Source organism: Molossus molossus, unplaced genomic scaffold, assembly GCF_014108415.1.
Source record: "Molossus molossus isolate mMolMol1 unplaced genomic scaffold, mMolMol1.p scaffold_m16_p_12, whole genome shotgun sequence".
NCBI classification, from domain to species: Eukaryota; Metazoa; Chordata; class Mammalia; order Chiroptera; family Molossidae; genus Molossus; species Molossus molossus.
This window is the reverse complement of record NW_023425347.1, coordinates 53,035,636-53,061,939: the sequence shown is the minus strand read 5'-3', so window position 1 is coordinate 53,061,939 and position 26,304 is coordinate 53,035,636. Positions and strand designations below refer to the sequence as shown.

The 26,304-nt window shown below is 40.1% G+C and overlaps 1 protein-coding gene across 1 annotated transcript in view; it reads left to right on the top strand.

Annotated features, from left to right (window-relative positions):
* The first annotated feature begins 18,750 nt into the window (after nt 1–18,750).
* Nucleotides 18,751–26,304, top strand: part of IL12RB2 (interleukin 12 receptor subunit beta 2) — a 70,349-nt gene continuing 62,795 nt past the window's right edge. Inside the window, exons 1-4 of the mRNA XM_036256423.1 lie at nt 18,751–18,915; nt 20,211–20,439; nt 20,623–20,734; nt 22,539–22,826. Of these exons, the coding sequence (XP_036112316.1) occupies nt 20,659–20,734; nt 22,539–22,826 (364 nt within the window). The 5' untranslated portion in view covers nt 18,751–18,915; nt 20,211–20,439; nt 20,623–20,658. The remainder of the gene's footprint in view (nt 18,916–20,210; nt 20,440–20,622; nt 20,735–22,538; nt 22,827–26,304) is intronic.

The window sequence follows — 26,304 nt, the reverse complement described above, 5'->3', positions numbered from 1 at the left end:
AGTTTAGTTATCTGTCCTCCCTCTTGGAATATAGTAAGTTCCATTTATCTTCAGATAGAGTATGAAGGGGGAGGGATGGTGGGCATGGATGTGAGAGAGACACACTGATTAGTTGCCTCCAGCACAACCCCCACTAGGGCCGGGGACCGAACCACAACCCGAGGCACATGCCCTTGATTGGAATCCAACCCGCAATTCTTTGGTCTGCAGGCTGATGCTCGAACCACTGATCCAAACCAGCCAGGCCTCCTATTTGGTTTTAATTTGCTTTTCCCTGATGATTAATGAGATAGAACACCTGACTGTGTGTTTATTGTCCTGATGAATACCCCTGTATTAGTTGGCTAGGGCTGTCATAACAAAGTACTACAGACTGGGTGGCTTAAACAACACAATCATATTTTCTCACAATTTAAGGGGCTAGAAGTTTGATATCAAGGTGCCATTAGGGTTGGTTCTTCTGAGGCCTCTCTCTTTGACCTGTAGATGACTGTGTTCCCACATGTTCTTTCCTCTATGGTGTTGGTGTCCTAAGCTCCTCTCCTTATAAGGACACCAGTCATATTAGATTAGGGCCCATCCTAATGAACTTATTTTAACTTAATTACTTCTTTAAAGACTCCATCTCCAAACACAGTCATGTTCTATAGTCCATGTGAATTTGGGAGTGGGGCACATGACACATCTATCATCACACATATTTACTTTTTCCCGTGTGTGTGAAAACATTTAAGTTCTACTCTCTCGGCAAATTTCATAACACTCACCCATACCAGGCCTTTAACAAATTGTCGTGAAAAGAATGGATAACGGAATCTTTCATAGGTCCTCACAAAGGACAAATGACCACCCTCCATTTCAGCTCATTTGCAAGCACTCCATCCTATGATCCCTTGTGCTTCACAGAAATTGCTCAAACCTTCCCAAGCTCAACCTGCACTTTGACTCCTTACATCAAACCATACAATTCCATCTCCCTCAGTGGTCTTTTCCACACACCTTTGGGCCTGCAAAGTTTCTATTCATTCTTCCTGACCCACCTCAAGTGTCACATCCTGTGTGACTCTGTGTTGATTCCTTCAGAATGAGTTAGTTTTTTGATTATTCTCAGGGCAGTGAGTACATTTCAGAATTTACTCTTGCACATACGTTGTTTTTTGAAAAAATACATTTATATATGTTTTCTTCACCAAGACGGGAAAAGATTGAGGACATGAAACGTCTACCCATCTTGGTATTGTCAGGAATTGGCACTGTAAAGTGAATGAATGGTTGAATGGCTAAACAAATGTTCAAACATGGGCTTTAGGAAGGTTTAACTGGCAAAAGAGTAATTAGGAGTATAATACAAAGGCAATGAAGACCTGAACTAGAAATGCTAGTAGTGATGGTAGAAGTACTAAGAATGTCAAAGTGGCAAGGTTAAAAGAATTTGACAACCAAGCAAAAGTTAAGGAGAGAGGAAAACCAAAATTAATAATTTTATTCAATTATGTACCCCTTTGAAAATCTAAGGAAAGCTAAGGATCTTCATTCCTGAAAAATAAAAGGCACACATGCTCATTCACCAAACCCTTTGGCAGATGAATCAGAAGATTCCTTTCTTAAACATCCTCCACTCAAGTTCATACACCACTTTTTAAAGTCATAAGATTAACCAACCTATGAACAACTTGAAAATAGCTCAGAAGAGTGAAGGGAGGTTGGTTTTGAGAATACAGAAGACTTTACAGTGTTGATGGTTTTGACTACTCTAGGGAGACCCTTGAGGAGCATGACATGTGTAACTTCTGGATGCTCAAGCATGTTGGAATCCTGAGGTACTGCTTTGGAACAGCAAGTTGCTTAGCAGTTAGCTCAGCTGAGTGCCTAGCAAATGAAACTCCACTTCTTTATACACTGGCCCGAATGAAGTGGAAAAGATCAGCTTGTGGTAAGGGTATATGCAAATTATGAACCCAAACAAGCATTTCCTTATGTGAGAATTAATAGACACATTCATTCATCTTGAATAGCAAGGTTTACTGGGTTGAGCTTGAAATGCTAATGGGCAGAGGCAGAGATGCTCATTATATGGTTGAAATAGTTATTGAAAAAGAAACTGAAATTGAGATGCAGATTTGAGTCATTCCTGCTGAAGAGTGAATTTCATATTTTTAAGTAAGAGATTATCAAATGCAATAGGCAGAATTCTAAAACAGACCTATGATTCCCGCTCCCTTGTACTCATACCTTTGTGCAATCCTCTCCTCTTAAGTGTGGGTGTGACCTGTTTCTAACCAACAGGATATGGTAGAGGTGGTAGGGTAGGATATCATTTCTACAATTATGTTACCCTTTATGGCGAAGGTATTTTGCAGATGTAATTACGTTCCCAAATCAGTTAGCTTTGAGTTAATTAAAAGGGAGCTATCTTGGTGGACCTAATCTAATCAGATGAGCTGTTTAAAAGAGGAACTGAGGCTCTGCCTGAGTTCAAAGAGAGTCTCTTGCTGGCCCTGAAGGAATAGCCAGGATGAATTCTACAGCTGCATGGAAATTAACTCTTCTGACAATCCTGTAAGCTTGAAAGAGGACCTCAAGCTTCAGATGAGATCACAGCCCTGGTTGATAGCTTGGTTGCAGCCTTTTGAGACCTTGAGCAGAGAACAAGTTGAGCTGTGCCCAGACTCCTGACCCACTAAAACTGTGAGATGATAAATATATGTTGTTTTAACTGCTACATATATGGCAATTGGTGATGTAGCAATATAATACTAATATACTAAGGAAAAATAGAATATGAAGAGAACCAAAGAGGATAAAAATTTCTGATATATGTATATACCTACATTTGAGTGACCGGGAAAGGAAATAGGGTCAGTAATGGGCATTAAAAGGGGCTGGAGGTCAGATGTTGTCTAGTTTAGGCTGTTATAACAAGAATACCAGGGACTTAAATAACAAGGGTGCTTAAGTTAAGAGTGGCTTAAACAACATTTATTTCTCACAGTTATGGAGACTGGAAGTTTGAGGTCGGGGTGCCAGCATGGTCAGGTTTAGGTAAGAGCCCTCTTCTTGGTTTCCTCACAATGAGAAGGAAGAGCTTAGGTCTATTCATCTTTTTATAAGGGTATCGATCCCATCATAGGGGCTTCACCCCCATGACCTCATCCAAACCTAATTACTTCCCAAAGACCCCCACCTCCAATACCATAAAACATAAATTTGGGGGCGACACAACATACTGTCCTTAACAGGTGGAAACTTCTAGATGATAATATAGAAGCTGATACAGGAAGCTGTTTCTAACCTTAAATATGTAGAAATTATAAATATTAAAAAATTTGTTTAAAATACATAGCCCAAGTTTATAGGGAACCAAAAAAGATACCAAATAGTCCCAACAATCTTGAAAAAGAAGAACAAAGTAGGAGGGATCACAATACCCAATATCAGGTTATACTACAAAGCCACTGTAATCAAAACAGCCTGTACCTGGCCACTGTGGTTCAGTGGTTGAGTGTTGACCCAGGCACCAAGAGGTCGCCAGTTCAATTCCCAGTCAGGGCACATGCCCAGGTTCTGAGCCCAATCCCAACTGGGAGGCATGCAGGAGGCAGCCAATCGATGTTCTCTCTCATTGATGTTTCTATCTCTCTCTCCCTCTCCCTTCCTCTTCCTCTAAAATCAATTAAAAAATTTTTTTTAAACAAAACAGCCTGGTACTGGCACAAGAACAGGTATATAGATCAATGGAACAGAACAGAGAACCCAGAAATTGACCCAAGACAGTGTGCTCAATTATTATTTGACAAAGGTGGCAACAGCATACAATGAAGTAAAGATACCCTTGTCTCTTTAATAAATGGTGTTGGGAAAATTTGACAACTACATGCCAAAAAATGAAACTAGACCACCAACTTACACCATACACACGAATAAACTCAAAATGGATAAAAGACTTAAATGTGATTCATGAATCCATAAAAATCCTAGAAGAAAATGTAGGTAACAAAATTTCAGACATCACATGTAGCAGAATTTTCAGTGATACAACACCTAAGGCAAGAAAAACGAAGGAAAAAATTAATAAATGGGACTACATCAAACTAAAGCGCTTCTGCACAGCAAGAGAAACAACCATCATAATGAAAAGGGAACCTCCTCTATGGGAAAGCATAATTGCAAACGATACATCAGATAAGGGGTTACTTTCCAAAATATATAGAGTACTCATACAACTCAACAAAAGGAAGACAAAGAACCCAATTAAAAAATGGGCAGAGGAACTAAATAGACAGCTCTCCAAACAGGACATACAAATGGCCAAGAGACATATAAAAAATGCTCAACATCACTAATCATCAGAGAGATGCAAATTAAAACAACTATGAGAAATCACCTCACACCTGCCAGAATGGTCACCATCAACAAATTATCAAACAAGTGCTGGGGAGGATGTGGAGAAAAGGGGACTCTAGTACACTGCTTGTGGGAATACAGACTGGTGCAGCCACTATAGAAAACAATATGGTGTTACCTCAAAAAATTAAAAATTGAACTTCCATTTGACCCAGTGATCCCACTTCTAGGAATTATCTTAAGAAGCCAAAAACACCAATCAGAAAGGATATATGTGCCCCTATGTTCATAGCAGCACTATTTACAATCATTAAGATCTGGAAACAGCCCAAGTATCCATCAACAGATGAGTGGATAAAAAAAAAAGCTGTGGTACATATACACAACGGAACACTATGCAGCTATAAGAAAGAAAGATCTCTTATCTTTTGAGATGACTCGGAGGGATCTGGAGAGTATTATGTTAAGTGAAATAAGTCAATCAGAGAAAGACAAATATCACATGATCTCATTTATTTGTGGAATATAATGAACAAAAAAAACTGATGAACAAAATGGACCCAGAGACATAGAAAGGACTATGGTTCAGACTGACAAACCTGAGAGGAGGGAGATGGGGGTGGGAGGGTGGATGAGATAAACCACAGAACTTATATTCATGGATATATAACCAATGGACATAGACAACAATGCTTGGTGCGGGGGGCGGGGGGGGGTGGCAGGATAGGGAGGAGGGCGTCTTGGTGGAAAAAGGAGAAACATCTGTAACAAAAATAAACTAATTAATAATTTAAAAAATAGAAAAAATTAAGGAACATATGTGTGGTTTTGTGTAAGAATGTTTATGAGAGATTTGTCATTTATGCGACTCACTCTCCTCTTTATAAGGACATACAAAATACCTTCTCTTGGGCCACTAAAAGTTCTGCCTCTGATGACCAGGTTACAAGCCATTATATGATGGAATCTGTGAATTGTATCACTCATATGTCTTTTAGATTTAGCTGTTGAGAATAACTGAGCCAGATTGTGAATCCAGTTTATATCATGTGTGACCCTGTGGCTGTCAGTGTTTTAAATTTGCTTCATGTTCTCATTTCACACTTTAACCTTTATTTTCATTTGATAAAGCCTGTGACAACCTAAAAACCTCTCGGAAATGCACTGCTGCTATCCAAGACGTGGCCATTTCTGGGTGGTTTGTTCATCTGTAAAAAACGTCTGTGCTTGCTGAATGTCAGTGGCAGAAAAGTTACAACTCTGAATTTTAAGAATTTTGGGGGGTTATTGATAATCTAAGACTCATGTACTACACTATTTTATATAAGCCTTTCAACTAAATATACTACAAGTATATTTAGTAGTTACATTGGTGTCCTGTAAGTGTAATACTTTAGACAGGTGAGCAAAATTAATACTAAAGTAAAAACTTTTAGAAATGAAACTTTTGTAAAGTGAAGCAGTGAAGATGAATAATTCATTTTAGATTCTGATACCCTTATTTTAAGTAAAAGTTAGAATGTATGTAAAAATCTTCTTACCAAGCTTAACTGGGGCCCACATTTGCCTGATGCTCTAAATCACTATGTTGGCAACCATCTCTCAATATGTATTCTGACAAATTACAGTTGTTCACAGCACAGTCTGAGTAAGTATTTTCAAGACTTTTAGTATCAACAATGAACCAAAATAGACATTTAAAGGAATGGAAAAGTATCAGAAATGGAAACTGAACTAGTATTTCTTAGAAAAGTCTTTGTCACTGTCACTGTGGTTTTTAGTTAATTGAGCCTTTGATTTGCAAATATGTACATTCATCTAGCTATAGCTGTGTAGAAGGCCATTTCACACCCATAGACCTAAAAATAATCATCCTAACAATCATAGGTTGATACTTGGGTTTGTATGAAGGTTCTTACTTCATCAGGCATTCTCCACTGTCTGGGGCATGGTCTCAGAAAACACAGAAGCAAGTTTTTTTTTTTTTCTCTAACTAGACAGGAAACCACTGACAACAGCCATACATCTACTAGGAAAACTTCCCAGATAGTGAAAGAAGGAAGAGGAAAAGGAAGAGACAGGGAGAAAGAAAATAGAAAGGCCTGTACAGATTCTATGTGGAAAGGTCACCTACTCGCTAAGAAAAACTATATAAAATTTTCAAACTACATTTTAAAAACTCTGTTAAAGGTTTTGAAGATTCAGTACCACCTATAACCTAGGTTGACCAAAGACAGTGAAATCTCTCCAGAACAAGTCAATTCAACTTAAATATTTGTTGAGCGCCTGTCCTGTGCCTCTCACTGTGCCAGGTGCTGGTGATAAGTAACAAACAAGACAGATGTGGTCCTTGCATTCATGATACTTATGATGCAGAGTGAACCGCTGTTATCAATACTGTTAGCATAAGTCTTCCCTTGATTTTAAACCTTACATTAGATGACATACTAATGGACCTAGAAGATGATAATTTCTCTAAAAATGTTTATATAAGCCCTTGCTGGTGTGACTCGGTTGAGCATCATCCCAGGCACCAAAATGTTGCCTGTTCAATTCCCGGTCAGGGCACATGTCCAGGTTGTGGGTTTGATCCCTGGTAGGGGGCATGCAGGAGGCAACTGGTCAATATTTTGCTGTCACATTGATGTTTCTCTCTCTCCCTCTCCCTTCCTTTCTCTCTAAAAATCAATAAAAAGTCATAAAAAAAAAAAAAAGAATGCCCTTGAAAAAAATGTTTATGTAAGATTGGTCATCTTCTGATTTACTTGCATCTAGGGAAAAGGAGGGAATAAAGAAGGCTGTTGTTGCCTGTATCTTATTGCATTCCCATAATTAGTTTTTCTTGCTTTATGATCAGATTCAAGTCCAATATCTCTCATCTGGTTCTCTAAAGAAAATAGCTTAGATGCATTTGGAACACCATCTTGTGTCTGAGTTAGCAATTTTGTAAAATGCTGCAAAAAAAGTTAATAGACCAGAGGTCTTTAAACATTTTAGATTGTGCATTCCTTCAGAAAAAAAGAAATTTGAGACTACATCCCAATATATGTTCAGTTGTGTTTTCATTTGCATAATAAATTTTATATACATAAATAAATATATATTACAAATATATATTGTAAAATATACACAAAAATATTAAATTTCAAAATTAAATGAAAATAGTTTTAAAAATTATTAACAAAAGCATTTCTTCTCACTAAAAATTATTGAAAAATAAGCTAATCCATAAATTATACAAGCTAATTATTGACATTTGGTTACCATTTTTATTATTCCTTATATTGATCAGTTGTCCTTTGAAACTAATCAGAAGCTGTTGCATTTTCTTTTCTTTTTCTTTTTTTTAAACAAATGGGTTAAAAATTCACTGAATTTCCCTGGCTGGTTTGGCAACAGCCCTTTGACCATAGAGTCATGGGTTCAATTCCAGTCAAGGGCATGTATCTGGGTTGAAGATTTGAGAGGCAACCGACTGATGTGTCTCTCTCATATTAATGTTTCTCTCTCTCTCTCTCCCCCTAATGCCCCCCCACCCCGCCCCTTCCACTCTCTAAAATTCAATGGAAAATATCCTTGGGTGAGGATTAACAACAATAACAAAAAAGGTAAAAAATTCACTGAACTACTCAGTTGAAAAATTGAAACAAGATAGCAAATTGTTTCGAAGGTTTTTAAAGCATTTTTTTTTTTTGGTAGATAACAAACACATAATTTTTATGAACCACTCCCTGCCCACACACACAAATGGCAACATTTTGAAATATTTGTTTTCAAATGTTCTATTCATTGGATGTTCTCTTCATTGCACATTCTCACTCAGTGTTAAAATGTTAACATTACCTTGAAGAGACAAAGAAGCCTGAGATTTTATTTATTTTTTAAGAAAAGTCTATTAGGTAACATACTGAGACACAGATATCATTACAGAAAATATTTTTTTTTAATGACAATATTTGCTTTTCTGTAAAAGAGATAAATACAAACTCAATTTTAACTAAGATGACTCTTTTGACTTTGTTGCAACTGATTTCCACAATCATTCGCCATCTTACTTCACAGTTATGTTAAAATTCTACAATTTAAAAGATTCCTTAAAAGATTTATTTTTATGAAACTGTCCACATGAAGAAATTGCTAAAGTATGTAAACTACAAAATGTCACAGTGGCATAAAAGCAATCTATACATTGTTGATTCAAAGATGTACATTTTTTAGCATTTTAACATCTTATCTGATGCCTACTACCCAAATAGTATGGCAACATAGTTGGCTCTGCACATGCTCAGTAAACATGGATTGGATTTAATGGACTGGAAGAACATCCCAGAAATAATAGTGAGACTCTGTTTTAAGAAATGATGCCTTATTAACACTCTTATGTCAATGAGGATGATATTGGGTAAAACAAAAAGGTGATGGGGAGTGTTGGGATCTGAATGTATCTAAAAAATATTTTAACCAATTTTTATGCATAGTTTTCTTTTTCTTTTTTTTTAATAACTAAGAGTGATAGAAAATAAACATATGTCTAAATAAATTTAAAAGGAAGACTTCAAAAAATGGAAATTTAACTAAAAATATTCTAAGTGATAAGAAAGCATCATAGTTTATGCAATATATCTTTTAATTTCTTACTGGTAAAGAAAAAAAATAATGTCTTGCCCTGGCCGGTGTGGGTCAGGTGGTTGAGCATGGTCCAGTGCACCAAGTTTGCAGGTTGATTCAGGGTCAGGGCACATGCCCAGGTTGTGTGCTCGATCCCCAGGAGGGGGCATTCAGGAGGCAGGCAAACGATGTTCTGCCCTCACATTCATGTTTCTCTTTCCCCCTCTCCCTAAAAAGTCAATTTAAAAGATGTGTGTCCCATCCAGAGAGATGGAAGTGGGGTGCAGACTGACAAACCTCAGAAGAGGTGGATGTGGGGGTAGGGAAGAGATAAACCACAGAACTTTTACACATGTGTGTGTAAACAAGGACATAGACAATAATGCTGGGGGGAGGGGATTCGGAGGAAGGTGTCAATGGAGGGAAAAAAGAGAAACATCTGTAACAAAAATAAATAATTTTTTTAAAAAGAGCGAAAAATAACAAAGATTCAGTTCCTCAAAAAAAAAAAGGGGGGGTGTGTGTGTCTTATTGTTGATGAATTCCTAGATAAAATGAAATATTATTTTAGGTAAGGGCACTGCTGTCACCGCCACTTCATTTTGTGCAGTTTCCCAATCCCACGAGTGACAGAACGTGGGCCATGTAGGGTCGGTGGCATGCCGTCGAGTACACGCTCGCGTCCTTTCTGTTTTAGGCAGCAAACCCAAATGGAAGCCCTGATTCGGCCTTCCCACCCCGCCCTGCACACAGCGTCTCCGGCGACCACGGCCCACGGTGCGGTGAGCGCTGGGCGCTCCCGACCGCAGAGGAAGAACATCTCGGGAAAGTCCTCGAACCTGAGTCAACAGAGCGCCACTTCCCGCGGCTGTGAACACCCGGAGCATGACTGTGCGCGCTCGTCCCTTCGGGGCAGATTTACCACCAGCTCAGCCCTCGCTCAGACTTCCGAGCCAGGTTCACTCTCCCCGTTTTCTTTGAGGGGCCGGAGGTGTGGAGAGAGCGTCGCCGTGCTCGAGGGCGCACAGGCACAGCCCACAGCAGCGCAACAGGTCCCAAGCCCGCTGCGACCGCGCGGAAAGCACGGGCGGGGCGGCCGCGTCAGGCGCTCCCGGCTCCGGCCGCCCTGCCCCGCCCCGCCCCGCCCCGCCCCGCCCCGCCCGTCGCGGGTCCGCGCACCTCGGCGCACCTGCGCAGCGCCCACCCCGGGCTCCTCCCCGCGGCGCGGGCGGGGGGGCTGACGCCGGACTCCCGAGCGCCTCGGCCAGCGCGACACGTGCGTCCCAGAGCACCCGGGCCACCGGGCCGCGCCGGCCGCGCGGTGAGTGACCAGAGGCTCGGGTGGGGCGGGGAACCCAGAGAGCCGGGCCGAGCTGGGTGTCTAAATGCCCAGACTTCAGTGCTTCACTGCCCCCGGGGCCTGGGGTGGCGGCCTGTCCTCATCAAGGCCCTCACTCTCTGGGAGCTTAATATTCACTTGAGGGTGCTGGGTGAGCTTTGGCTAGATGGAGGGGAGTGGGCGCTCGGACCGAGCCCCGGATACACAATCAGGGGTGCTGAGGAAGGGAGGGGTTGGCATCTGGAAAAGGGCAGGGGACACCCCTCAGGCTCCAGCCTTGGCCCAGGCCCACGGGGGAGACTCGGGGCTTGGAATGGACTTCCTATGAGATATTGAGGATGGTATTTAGTCTTGCATGGGGGTGAATTGCACCTTTCTGGCAGCGCTTTCCTGGGGTCTCTGTGGACAAACTCGGAGTACCTTCCTGGCCAGTCACTAGCAGGATGCTCTTGGGTGAGCCGACTGGCCAGCCTTAGTTTGCTCATCTGTGAAATGTCTCTTTCGAGAGGCCCTTCTCACCTGATTGAAGGACACTAAATATAAGCATTGTAAGAGATTACGATCTTATATATTAAGGCCTAGATACAGGTCTTACAATAGTAGCCCAAAAGCAGGTGAGAAGACGAACCTGGAATGTATAAAGAACAGGGAGAAATTAGTCTTTATCTTGTGTAACTTTGGATAATTGTTACAATTCCCTAGGTGTACATCCAATGTAGATAAAAATCTTTGTTGAGCACCTATTATGTACCTGGCACATTGTCCTATATAACTGTTTAAAAGCCTAGTGAAGTGGTTATCAGTATTCCCATTTCACAGATGTGGACACCTTGGAAATGTCACAGAGATAGTGTTATAAGTTTCTTACTCTAAACTCTGTGCTCCTTGCATTTTTTTTTTTTTTTTTGTACCTTGGGCTTCATAACATTATAGCCACCTCCTCTTGGACAAACAAACATTAAATTCTCATTTCCCTTTAACAAGGAATGGTACAGTGTCCTATTTCTCTGCCCCACATATAACTGAAAGGACCTTAGTATCTGAGAGCTGACATTCTCCCCATTTCATTTATTTATTTATTTACTTACTTACTTATTTATTTATTTATTATCCTCACCCAAGACATTTTTGCATTTATCTTCAGACAGAGTGGGAGGGAGGGAGGGAGGGAGGAAGAGAGAAACATCAATGTGAGAGAGACACATCGACTGACTGCCACCCACATGACCCCAACCAGGGCCTGGGACAAACTGCAACCAAAGTATATGCCCTTAGCAGGAACCTAACCCAGGTCTCTCTGGTCCGCCGGCCCATGCTCTAACCTCTGAGCCAAATCGGCCAGGGCTCTCTTCCCCTCAATTCATTGCTATCACTTTTAGTCATGAAAGTCTCTGGAAGAGTTTGCAACATTCTTTCATCTTTCATCATATTTCTTGAATGTTGTGATGCTTACATAGATGGTAAACTTGCAAATTCTGGTAAGCTCTGAGTCTTTTTTTTTGTATTAGAATGAGTTCTAGTGTGAAAAAAAATTCTAAAGCATATGTAAAATTTTTATGGGGGAAGAATCCTCTAAGTATAGTAGATGCTGCACTTCTCATGCGGGTTTTTTTGTTTTGTTTTGTTTTGTTTTTGTAGTACTGCACCTGCATTGTTATCTAGCCAATTATTTGCCATCTTTGTAATTACACTCACAGTGGTGCTCTCAACTCCTGTATGTAAATTTGTGCAGAATAACCTGTAAAGAAAGCCAGATCTTCCCCCCACCCCCCCGCCACATCCCCCTAAGTGAAAGCCAAATCCCAAAGAAGCTTTATCCAATTCTCCTTTGCTCTTGGAACCTTGTAGTGCTCTTTGCTAATGGTAACCGTGTTTTTTTTTTAAGTACAGCTATGTACTGAACATCTGTTATCTTCAGCACACTGTGCAGGTCACTGTAGTGAACATAAAGAGATGTAAGACCCAGCCCCTGTCCTCAAGAAGTTAAAAGTGTTTGAGGAGACAATAATTATGAGTACATTTAGTTGTCATAAGTGATAGGTAGTGTAAAATCACTTATTATAAAGGAGGTATGGAATCTAGTTTTAATCAAATTAATATTTCAGTGGTGAGCCAGATGAATGATCAGAGAGGTCAAAAAGCAAGGCTGTCTCTCTTAATCCTAACAATATCCTTGAAGAGTAAGTGATATTATCTTTTTTTCTTATAATAGCAGCTGATAATATTTATTGAGCTCTTAATATATACCAGACCCTGTACTAAGAGCTTTCATTTAACCCCCATAATAATAATCCTGTGAGGTAGGTGCTATTTTAATTTTTATTTTACAGATAAGGAAATTCAAGCATGGGAGGTAGTTCTAATTAATCTAATTCTAAATTTCCTCCTCTTTTTGTATTATCTTGGTCACCTTGCAGATTTCTTCACCTGTACAATATAAATATTAATAGTTACTTTATACAAGAAGACCAAATATTAACAACTTAGTTATGTGTTCTGAATTGTGATAAATTGCTAAATAAATGCTTATAAAGGATTATTAAGATTAGAATCTTAATTTACATCATTTTTTGTAATGATGTGCAGAGGAAAAGGGAAATATTAAATAAAATGTCTGGCAGAGATGCTGAGATGTGGGGTTGTTAGTGTAGAGACTTAAGTTGAATTCTTAGTTTACATAAGAAACTAAGAGGAACGTTGCAGGATAATCACTATTCTTAGTACCCACCCATCCCCACAGGTGCTTCCAGTTATCTGAAGATAATTGTGAAATTTCTACAAAACTCTTAAAACAAAGTAATTGAAATGTACTTTAATATCTTTAATATCTCATAGCACTTTGTGAAAAGACTCTGGGGTTGATGTTACAAAGATGAAGCAAAACTTGCCAGGACTTCTTAATAACCAAGATTCAAGGATAAACTCCCACCCCCATGCCATTATCCACAATTAGAGACTTCATGGCTGAGGATGTCCAATAAGAGACCTTTCCAATAAACTAAGGAAGAAACATTAGTGAAGGAGATTTAATTTTCTCAGTAAATGTTGATTGCCATTTTTCAAACAAGAGAAAGAGGCTTCAAAATGTGAAATCACTTATAATGGTAGGTAGAAGTAGAGGAACCAGAATGGCCCCAAATACCATGATCTTTCCAGTTCATCATTCTTCCCAATAGAAGATGGCTTATTTCATTTATAGCTCTAGAAGAATGCAGAGGGTGAAAATAGAGAAAGTCGAATTGTTAAAATTTAATTGCACAAGAGTGGTAGATATTGTAGGCTTGTGAAGCTAATCAAAGAAAGAAGAGACAAAATGTAGCCATTAACATCAGTTAATTTGAAAGTACTTTCTTTCTTCAAGACTCCTTCCATGTCTTCTTTCTTTCTATTTTATTGTTCTATTGTGGGGAGACATGTTCAATTTATAAGGCAGATCACAGTACAAATGATTCCAGGGTTAGGACTGGATAAGATTCCCTAATGTATTTTAAATGTAATTTATTTACACATCATATTTTTGGAGCCTATTTATTGTGCCCACTATGATATATCTGAAATGGAAATAAAGTTAGGAAGAACATTCTAGAAAAAAAATCAAACAGAAAAGAAGGGAGAAAAATATAAGGGGATGTTTGTTAAGAAAAATGATAAAGAAGTCATAAAGAGGGAAAGACGAAAACATTGTGACCAAAATTAAAAAAAAAAAAAGTGCTAAAACTTCAGAACTCTGAATTTGCGCAAGAAAAGAAAGTTTCTGTACATGGTAAAATTAGACTACAAATGCTTACCACCTCTGATATGAGAGAAAATTCAAGAGCGCCTCAGCAGCTGTGTAAGAAAAGAAAACAGGTGTGTGTCCAATCTGGCTGATGTAAAGGGTGTTGAGACTACTGGCTAGGAAGATAAAGAAGCAGAGAGGATTTATGTGTTACTCTTTTTTTCCCCTTCAAGCCATCTAACATGGGACAAGGGCTGATTTGATTGGGACTGAAAGGCCAGCATTTGAAGGAAAAAGGAGACAATGCTTCAGCCAGAAGACTCTTTCATGACATAGATCATGAAAAGTCATGGAGCACAGGAGGTTGGCTCCAATGGCTAGGCTGCAAGTTTGATACTTAGTGAATTTTATTTTCCTTTTCTATTCTCATAGTGGAATGGATTGTTAGAGATGGTTATATCTTGTATATGCATGGGGTTTTGTTGTTTCATCCTCTTTTGAGGGGATATGGGTATCAAAAATAATGATTCAAGCTTCTGAAGATTACAAGCATTAGGCATTATAAGTGCTTTACTAGATGGGTATCATAAATATTGTGTGTTATGTGCAAGGTACCTGGAACATAGAGATCAACAAACTGTAGCATTACTATTAAGAGTAGTGTTAACATTAACATTTTTAGTATTATGCTGCTACTGTTGCTACTAATCAGAAACAGTCTCACATGCTAGAAGTAATGTTGGATTAGACATCTGGAGACCTATGTTCTGACCTGGATTCTGCTTTTAACGTGACCTTTGGCAAGTTCTCCCTTTTCTGTAGGCCTCCATTTATCCCTTTGTAAAATGGGGAAGGTAGGAGAGATGATCTTCAAAGTGTTGTCTTTATACTGATCTGGCACCAGGAAGACACATCTGTTAGTAGCTTTCCCAGAAGTGAGATTTTGTACCTTGTTTCATTGAGCCAACTGGGTAATTAGTGGCATGCATTTGTAAGACATCCAACCTTGATGCACCTGCAGAGCAACAACATGGTTGTTCTGCAGTGGCCCAGAATCAAATATCAGTTGTTGAGAGAGGAAGGGGGCAGCAGGCACATGATATGTACTAGCAAACCTTTGAGGTTCCTTCTTCTTCTGACTTATTACATTATCTGATAGCCAATGTTAAGAATAAAGAGTGCCTAACATATGATTTTTTACTTAATCTAACAAAACATATAATTCCAGTACGTTGAAAGTAATATGATTTTTAAAAGAAATGCAAAAACAGGACATAGAAGGGAAAATGGGCTAGCGCAAGTGTTGTGTTACTTTGTGCTAGGTATTCTTACGGTCCATGACACTATCATATTAGTCTTCCCAAAACTTTGTCTAGGTACCCATTGCATGATTGAGGAAATGGTACTCTAAGGTTAATAGCACAAAGTGGAACCAAGATTCACTAGCCTTTTTCTTTTCCACAATACCATGCTGCCCTTGAACTTAATATGGCTCTACAGAAGAACAGTGATGTGGAAGTAGAAAGTGTTTCTGCCTGCATGAAATTATCATCTGTGATAAGGGTTTTTCCTAGCCTAGTAAAATAAGATTTTGAACCAGTTGCATATTGTATACTTCTTCCTGGAGTATTGGGGGAAGAGACTCACTGAGAGGTAACTGTTGCCTTTGCCACCTGCCAGTGGCTCTATTTCTGGCTAGTCCCAGCCCTACCCATTGAGACATTATTTTCATTGTCTGGAAACTGGAGTGATGAGTCAGTGACATAGCACACTCCTTGTTTTTCTGATTCAAGGTAGAGTTGTAGTTTTAATATGAACCCTCCAGGCAGACTGTATGAAGGATGTTTACAGTTGATAGGAGGTTTCATTTTATTGGAAGATACCTCATTTACTTGAAAGTCTTTGGGGTTCTGAATTTCTTATAAATGAAGAAGTTGTTTTACCTGGTATTCAGAGTAAATGAGCAAGTTTGTGTTTGGATCAATGTACTATATAAACTCAAATGTATCCTCTGTTTTGCCTATTTCATATATATATTCTATATGCATATTTAGAATATGCACACATTCTATATGCATATTTCATATATACACATTTTTAAAAAATTCTTATAATATCTAGAGAATGTTAAGCTTCATAAATTACAATGCTTATTGAAAGATATCCTATAAGTACCCTTTGCACTTAGGAAGCAGAATCCTGTTTAATCCCTATGTCTCTGTACATTCAATTATCTTCTAGTTCAATTCATCATTTACTCCAATTATGGAGATTCCAAATTTTAATGAAGCAAATAAGGTAACTACAGTAAACAAAAACTTGTTATTGACATCAGCCACAATGTAGCAGAATAAGATTTAATGTAGTTTTAATTACATTAAACTAAACTAGAGGTGGATTCGATGAACACAGAAAACCCATTTAAGTTTCATTCAGTTCAGCACATGCCTACTATGTGCCACAAATTGTGGCCTCTGCCCAGAAGTAGCGTGTAAACAAATGGAGGAGACAGGTAGATACCTAAATAAATTAGTTCTACTTATGGCAGGTGCTAAGGTAGGAGGATGCAAGATGCTATGAAAATACTAGTAGGAGGCTCCAGTCTGACCTGAAGACATGGGTAAGGCTTCCTAAGATCTGATAACTTCTTTCCATCTCTACTGCTATAACTGTTGTCCACATCACCTTCATTTCCTATCTCAGTCTCTGCAGCTGCTTCCTGACTGGTCTGCTTGCTTCCACTCTGGCCCCCATACAAGGGGCCAAGACTAGTTTTTTGTTTGTTTGGTTTTGGTTTTTGCATATGTGTGTTTACTGTAATCCATATCTTATAACACATCCAATTAAATATATAAATAAAATCTCTAATTAAACTTCCGTGGTTTCCCATCATTTTGAGGGTAAAATCCAGGCTCCTCTCCATGGCAAACAAGCCCATGGGAGATCTGGCTCCTGCCTTCTCCAGTTTCATTTCACACCAATCTCCCCACAGTCACTTTCCCTGGCCAGTCCGACCTCGTTTCTGTGCCTCTGGCTTTACACTCACCACTCTCTCTGTCAGGAACATTCTTTCTGAGTCTTCACTTGGCCTGCACCCATCGCAGCTCCAACTTCACCTCCTAGAAACACCTTCATTGACCAGCTGCTCTCCTCCCCAACTCTCTCTCCCTTTAGCCTTATGTTCTTTCTTCTATTATTATCTGAATTTGTTGTTTATTTCTTTGTCTTCCGTCTCCCTGCTCCAGAATGTTGCTTCCATGAAAGCCAAAACCTCCCTCTTGTCTTCTCCACTATGTCCCAAGCCCCTGGCACCTGGCACATAGACACTGCTTAATACATATTTGTTGAATGAATGACTGAATAAAAGGTGTCTGAGTTGAGCTGGATGGATCAGTAAGACTCAGCCAGTCTGAGAACAGTGGGAAGGGAAGAGAATAGCACACCAAAGACCAGGCGCATGAATTGGCATGATATGTGCAGGGGAACTATAAGCAGCTCAGTGTTACTAGACAGCTGAATGTCAGCAGAGAGTGGGGTATAGATGTGGCTGGTGATAAAGACAGGAACTAACTCTCAGAAACCATTGTCAGCCATGACCTTGTACTTTACAGTTTAGAGAGAGGGACACTGTCAGATTTCTATTCAGATCGGTGTTTCTCAAACATTTTTAACGAAGACCCAGAAGAACTACATTTTATATTATCTGTAAATTGGAATCTATCCCCAGACTTGAGAGGCCACCATATTTCTTGGCTCATGGCCCCCTTTCCCCATCTTCAGCACCACAGAAGCAGGTCTAGTCCTTCATGCGTTGCAGCTCTCGGCCGTCCTCCTCCACTTTTACATACTCATGACTAGATTGGGCCCATTTGCATGATCCAGGATAATTTCCCCATCTCACGGTCCTTAATTTTGATCACATCCCCAAAGTCCCTTTGTCATGTAACCTAATATATTCACGGGTGCCCTGTCCAGTGTGCTCAGTGGTTAGAGCATCAGCCCATGCCCTCTGAAGGGTCGAGGGTTTGATTCCCAGTCAGAGGCACATACCTGGGTTGCAGGTTAGATCCCTGGCACCGGTCAGGGTTTGTGTGGGAGGCAACCAATCAATGTGTCTCTCTCACATTGATGTTTCTTTCTCCCCCTCCACCCATACTCCACCCTCTCTTCCTCCCTTCCACTCTGTAAAAATCAGTGGAAAAAATATCCTCAGGTGAGGATTAACAAAAACAAAAAACAAAAAAAAAACCCCACAAAATAATAATAGTAATAATATATTCACAGGTTCTGGGGATTAGGGCATAGAAATCTTTCATGGGCCATTCTCCCTACCACAGGAATGTTTAGGGAGTTTTCTATAGCTCATATTCCTTCCCCCCTCCCTCTCTCCATCTCTCCTTCCCTTTCTCCCTCACTCCTTCCCTCCCTCCCTGCTTTTTTTCAATAAGTAGTTATTGAGTATTCTTTCTCAGTGCTAAGTGCTGGTATACAGCAGTGAGCAAGACAGTAAATGTTTCTGCTCTCATGGTGGCTTAAATTCAAATAAATAAGTAAATAAACAAGGTAGTTGCAGATTGTACCATGAAGGCAGTCAATAAGGCAATGCGCAGAAAGCAGCTAGCTGGGCAAGACCACTTTGACTAGGTGGTCAGGGAGGGGCTCTCTGAGGAAGTGACACATGAAATGAGATCTGAAGAATGCAAGTCAGTCAGCCACTGAGAACCGGGGAAGAGAATTCTAGCAGAGGAAATGGAAAGTGCAGAGTCCCTGGGCAGCAAAGGTCTTGCTTAACAAACAGTATGAATGTCAGTGTGAATGAAGCAGAGTGAGCAGGGCCCAAACACAAACAATGATGGTGGCATGACGGGAGAGATGAAGCCATGCAGTGGCTGAGAGATCGTGTGTGGTAAGGACTATGGATTTTATTCTAACAGCATTGGGGACCCTTTTGAGGGTTTTTAATAGTTTGGTGTGAAGAGGTCACATGATCTGATTTATGTTTTTAAAAAGTAGTTCACTATGTGAAAATGACTTAGAAAGGGGCAAAGATGAATAGGAGAGACACTTTAAGGGGTTATTATAGTCGTCCATGGGAGAGGTGACGATAGGGACTAGGGCAAGGATGGAAACAAAGGAGAGAAATGGAATGATCTGTGTTGTTTTGGAGGTAAAATTGACAGGACTTAATGATTTGGTTGCAGGGGATGAGAAAGAGGGTGGAATTAAGGATGACTTCTAGGTGTTATACCAACTTAAAGGATAAAAATGTTGTTCATTGAGATAGAAAAGGCTGGGGGAACAACCAATTTGAAGAAGGGAGACCTGAAATTCTAACTGAACATGTTACTATTGAGGCATCTGCTAGCCATCCAAGAAGTGATTCCAAGGAGACAGACATGTGAAACTGGAGCTCAGGGAGAAGTCTGAGTTGCAGATATACATCTGAGAGTCTTTAGCATACAGATGATAGAGAAAGGTAATCGGATGAGATCTCCCTGGAGACAGTAGAAATAGAGAAAAAATAATGCACTGGGTGAGCTGAGATCCTCCAACACTTAAACATCAGGAGAAGGAATAGCAACCAGCAAAACTGTTGAAAAGATGCTAATATTATTTGGGGCTACCCTGAGTGATGACTAGGCAAGAGGTAGAGGAGTCAAAGGAGCAAGTAGGCCTTCTTGGAAGCCCACTAGGACAGGACTATTGTGTCTAGCTTAAGACTGTGCCTGGCACGTGAAAAGGAGCTATCACTGAGTGAGTAAGTAAATTTTTCTGAGGCTCTCCAATAAGAGGTGGACATTTGTATTGGCTGGTTCCCAGTGGTCAGACATCAGAGAACTTTCCATGTTACTTTATGAATAGTAATTTGTCCACCTTTAATAGAATTTAGAGAATTTGCTAATGACTAGTAGAGCCATTAGCAAATTTAGATTTAAATTTGGAAACAATCAGAAATCACCAGTTTGCATATTCCAAACCATTCAAGGTGGAAATACTTGACAAAATAGTAAGTAATAAATAAACAAACACACAAGTAAGATTTAACTTCTATAGAAAGCCCAAACAACTCTCTTTAGAACCCTTGGAATTCCTTTCCTACTGCCAAAGAGACCAACCTTTTACTAAGTTCCGTGGTGAGGGGTAGGAGTTGGGATGGGGGGGGGGGGGTTGAGGCACTTTTTAATCTCCTGTTTCTTCCAGAAGGAGGTGACTAGATCGAAAATTCTCATTAGTCTTGAAATTTCACTACTGCGTTTGACTATGATGATGCAACCTGTTTGGAAGAAGAAAAACTGGTGTAAAACAGGCTTAGAAAGTTAAGTGACTTGCCAATAGCCTCGAAGTGTTTGAACCCAGTTCTTAAGGACTCCAAAAGCCACGTCTCTTCTCCCACACTTCGCTGACCCCAAGAAGCTTAAGTGACATGGAGGTTAGATATGGCTAAGATTTTCAATTTAGTAGTTTTAAAGATACACTTCATTATTTGAAAATAACAAACAAAATCTTAACAATGTGGAGAAAATTAAATGGGCATTTTAAACCCTTCTGAATGATGGGGGTTCTGGTATTTTCTGAACGTGTTTAACATGAACGAATCTGTTTTTTTTACAAGGAAAAATATAGATGTGTATTCCAGAAGTGACAGTTCATGGCACATACAGTCAGAGCATGCTATTGGGCACTTATTTTTGTCATTATGTTGCTGTTGGTTAAAGCAGAAATAGGTAAGATATTTATTTCTGTAATCTAATCTGAGGGAGGATTTGTGGTTTAAATTCTCAGTTACATATGAAATTTTCATTTGTGGTAAATGATCTGGTAGCTGGTCTTTTGTAGCCAGTCTTTTGTCATGTAAGTGGATAAGTCTGGTTCCATGTATGTAATTAATATGCATTTTATTTAATTTATACTAATGATTAAAATAAGAGTTCAATGATATCATTTCCTCTTAAGAAAATGGCTGGGTAGCTAAGTTCAGTATCATGAATGAATGTTTTACATTATAATGTCTTTTAACGAAGGGTATTCATGGATGAATTCAGCTTTTTTTTTTAAAAATAATGGCTGGTGTCTTGGCTGGTTTGTCTCAGTGGTTAGAGCATCAGCCTGCAGACCAATGAGTTGTGGGTTTGATTCCAGTCAAGGGCACGTACCTTGGTTGCAATTTTTCCCCAGCCCTGGTTGGGGTCCTATGGGAAGCAGCCACTCGATTGTCCCTTTCACATCAATGTTTCTCTCTCTCTCTCTCCCTCTTCCTCTCTTTCCCTTCCACTCTATCTGAACAAAAGTAGAAAAATGTCCTCGGGTGAGGATAAAAAAATAAATAATATAAATAATGGCTGGCATTTTCTTTGCTTGTTCTATTGGGAGCTTATTTTTGACTACTGGCCCGTTAGGATCAAAGATCAAATAAGCAGAAAACAAACATAAGATAAGAGAAAAAAGACTTAGTTTTATTTCTGAAAATAGAAGTGAGAACTTTTTATTTTAAATGAACTTTCAGTTCTTCTTTTACTTAATTAAATAACTTCTTAAAAATCAATTCCTGTTTATGGTAGTAGATCCAAGCAATCTTATAATTACCACCCAAAGAAGACTTTCAGTGACAGTTTTATATCACATCTAAATATTCAAGGCGAATCTATAATTCTAAGGTTCTTTCATCAGCAGTTGCTAAGTACCACCAAAAACTTAATTCTGAATAGTTGTCTCATTTATTTACACAAAATCTTCAGTAGTAAGAATGACCTCTTTTTTTTAAATGAGTTTAATGTAGTAACTGGCATATAGTAAGTAATATGGATAACTCTTTTTTAAAAGAAGAATACATTCATGTAATTTTATATTAGCTGTATTGAGTAATGGTTTATCCAGCCCAGAGTCTTACATCTTAAAGGAATATCAAACTATGGCATGGTAAGACCTAATTTTCAACCCTGTTGCCAACTACAAACACATCAGAGCCCCTGAATATTTTCTCTTATAAAATAATGTTATAGATTACACTTACTTTATATCACTAATATAGCAAAAGAGGGAATTATTCCCAAATCCGCCCTTAAAGTTTGTAATAGCCTTTTGAAATGGTCTCTCTTTTTTCTTTTTTGGTTTGAGTACTGAAGTAAACATTATAAATCATAAATGGGGATGGAAACAAATGAGATTTATTCTGGAAAGTACATTTTAGTAGTCTGGTGAATAATTTACATACAGAGAGATTGGCTTTTCCTGGAACTGTGTTCTTGAATGTTCTTCCAACCCTATTTTCTCACCACTTTCCTATTTATAGTTCTGGTTATAATGTTACTGTTTTGAGAGGAATGTGTGTTTTAATTCAGTTAGGCTTTAATATGGTTGCCTTCTGTTCTCATTGTGTCTCACCAATACAGCCAGAACAGCAGAGGTTGTTTATCTTTCCATGACTGGATGGGGTTAATTTTACCCTGCTTCAGGGAATCACACAGACTCCCCACTTTGGAATCGGTTTCTCCTGTGCCAGCTGAGTATCGCGTTTGTGTCTTTCTGCAGATGTGTGCAGAAGAGGAAATGTGACTGTGACGCCTTCCCGTGTAATTTCACTTGGGTCAGCTGTCAACATTTCATGCTCTCTGAAGCCTAAACAAGGCTGCTCTCAGTATTCCAGTTTTAACAAGTTAATCCTCTACATGTTTGACAAAGTGATCAAGTCACAGCGTGGCCACTCCCTCAGTTCTGAGATCTCAGGTCTCCCTCTGGGTACAACACTGTTTGTCTGCAAGATGGTCTGTGGCGACAGTGAGGGGATCCGAATATGTGGGGCAGAGATCTCAGTTGGTGGTAAGTATTCCATTCTGAATTCCTAAAAATTGGTGGTCTTTTGGTAATTGTCGTGTGTGAAGCAGAAATCCTAAAATAGGACAGTGTTCTTTCTTTTCCCACCACGTGGATATATTGTATCTTGATAGCAACATGCAGCACCAATGTGGTGTCATTTGGTAAGCCTCTATTCTCTCTCCCTTTCGCTCTCCCTCTCTCTCACCCCTCCCTCCCTTTTGTCATTAACACCATTTACCTGTTGTCCTTGGACACCAGTGGCAGGATAGTGGATTTCTGCAGCTGAGTCTTCATCCTTCTTGACTGATAAGAATTTGTTCAAAGCTACAGCCTCCTAAAAAGAACAAAGAGATGTCTCTTTTGACTTATGCAGCCCAGGCTGACTAGCCAAGGCCGAGCACTTCTGCCCTCTCTAACTTAATGCACAAAAGATAGTTCTTCCATCTATAGTCACTCCTGACCACTGATTATCATACTTAGCAGAGGTTAAAAGAAAACCATCATTATACTTATTATCTTTTCCTGGGTTTTCTAGAAAACTGCCCCGGGGGGGGGGGGGGCAAAACTGACTTGCTCACACTCCCTAGGGGGAGGAGAGTGGTACAGTTCTAGGGTGGTAAGAGTAAAGGAGCCAGGAACATAGCAAAGCAAACAAGATGGTTAAGTTACTGAGCTGGTCACAGAGTCAACGGAAAATACAGCTTGTTGCTTGGTCACTAGGGACATTCCCAGAAAGAACATGAAAATATAATGACAGGAGAAAGAAAGAAGAATTGAACTGTCTGCCATCGGTCAGAGTTCACTCACAGGGCATCGCTGCCCCACCCTGCTGGCTTACACTGCTGGTCCCCCCAGGCAGCTGCTGGGAATAAGAGCTAAAATGTGAGTTGGCTTCTGCAGCACGAGCCACCGTGCACAGAGTGAGCCAGCAGAACACCTGCCTGCAACTTGCAGCCTGCAGCCTTAAAGGCCCATACCAGCAAACCAGTGAGCGTGCATGGGTCCTGTGAGATGCCATGGTGCTCTGTGCCTCTGTGGTTCCAGGGAAGGTCCAGAGTAGCAAGTGAGAGGCATTAGGACAGTAGGAAGAATTGCTACAGCAGGCTCACCAAGGTGCAAGGACAGGGTCCCTGTCATAAAGACAGTGGTATATAGCTCAACGAGACTCGGTCCAGAGAAGAGGGAAACCTCTTTTCTGTGACCTATAAGGATATGGTTGATGCCAGGCAATCTTCCTGAAGAGTCACTAGAAGAATTGAACAGAACACCAAGCAATGGCAAGCAAATCACTGGGGGATAAAGAGACATAGACTAGGTCCAGTACTTCTCTTTCAGTCAGAGTGTCCTGTTCACATTACTTATGGGTCTCAACTCTGACAGTCTGTGGTGTCATAAGCGGAGCATGGGCTTTGAATTCCAATCCTGCAAGTAGCAATGTACCGTTAGACAATGTCTCAGAGCCTCAGATTCTCCATCTGCATTATGAAGATACTAACACCTACCTCATAAGATGGTTGCCGTGATTAGATGACACCTTGTATGCAAAGTGCTTAATCCAGTACCAGGCACATAGGAGGTACATAGGTCATGAGTGCTAAGATTGCACTTCTGTCCAGTTTTACTTTTTTTTTCACGTGTGCAGTGTGCTGGGTAGCTGAACGTGATTCTCTTAAGAGAAAGCATAAACGTTGGTTATAGACAAAATGAAAATGTTTCTAAAACATGCCAATGGTCCTCACCTCCCTTGTCCTCAGAACACCTGAATTTTTCACCCAGGTAATTTGCCATCTTACCAGACTGACATTACATATTTTTGTTTGACATTCCCAGCCCTGTGATGTCAGTTCCAGGTGTCCACTATAGGGATAGAGGTTTGGTGGATGAACAAAATGTAACCTTGTGATATACATTCTCACAGCCTGGCCAGCCTAGGATCAAAGTGTATGTGGACAGATAGGTTTGCTTGGAGGACAGGAAGATCGCCCTGTTTGGAACTGAATGTTTTGTTTGCATGTGAACAGATAAGGTTTGCATTTCAAAGGGTTGGAAGACCACCCCAAGAGAATAATGGGCAAGGAAGCCCAGGCAAGGATGGATTTGTTATTTTTTTTTATCTTTGATATCTCTTTGCCTTAAAAAGTGAGAGACAGAGCCTGGCTATATGGTCAGCAGAGGAGCCATCTCAAGGAAATAATTACCTAAATCAACATGTAACCTGGGAAACCACTTTGCAAATAAATTGGGCTACATCCAGAGATCTGGAGCATCTTGCTCTCTTGCAATGCTCCCCCTCACTCCTACCAGCATGTGCTTGTAGTTCAATGCATCGTGCTGACCTCCAGCAGGCTGAGAGAGACGGCAGTCCACAGTGCTGCTGCCCTTTTCTTTCTTAGGACGCTAAAAACAGCCTCAGAAGTCAGTATCCTTGCAGATGTCCTTAGCCATTCTGTTCTGTTTCCTATCTTTGCTCACATAAATGAGAGTGCTGCAACGCCTTGTCATTTTTCACTTTTCCACCCAGAGTATGCAGATGCATCTGTTTGCAGCCTCAGAAGATCTAGGGAGATGATGAGGGGCCTCTGTCACCATGCAGCTCAGTGGGTGGTGCTGCTTGCCAGAATGTTGCTTGTGCACCATGCTCGCGTCGTAACCACACCATAACATGGCTGCTCTTTGAGCAGTTTAGCACCTTTGAGGTAAAGGACTGACTGGAAGCAACACCTTTTTCTGATTATGGCTAGTCATTCCAAGAAAAGACGCAATGAATTTTGGTTTCACCCATGTAGTAAGCTTAATCCTATCTAGTGAGAGAGTAAGCAGCCTGTTTTCTCTTTAGTGATAAATGGCAGTGCACAGTGCCGTTGCATATATGACCTGAGAGGGCCTGTATAGTTGGCGGGTTCTTCAGAACTGGGAATGGGAAAACAGCCTTCAACCTTTTCTTCCCTGCCCCTTTCCGGGCTTGTGTTGATCTGCTATCTAGAGCTCATCCCAATTGTGTAGTCACTAAGCAATCAGTGCATTAGCGTAACCTCATAGGATTGATCCACAAACTCTTTAAATATTCAAGGCAATAAATGAAAGACAGTGGATTTTTGTTCAGTTGTTTTCATTATATGTTTGGCTATTGATCATTTCTAAAAGCTATTTTTTTCTAAGACTTTTTATTGCCCATGATAAGAATAGCTTTTAAAAACAATAACAATCAGGTAGAGAAAAAAATGGCGGCAGAGTGAATGGAAGTTACACAGATGATCTCCCAGGACCAAAAGGGAATTACAACTAAAATAAAGACAAATCATCGGAAAAAAGCAACAGAAAAGCAGCGGGACAGGACCATATAACCAGGGACACTAGTAGGATCTTCGGAGGCATGAGAGGGTGGCAGGCTGGGAGCCCACAGACAGCAGCAGTCTTAGCTGTGAGCAGCACCCTCAGGGATAAAATACCAAGCCTGCTCCACAGCACAGAGGGCCAGAAC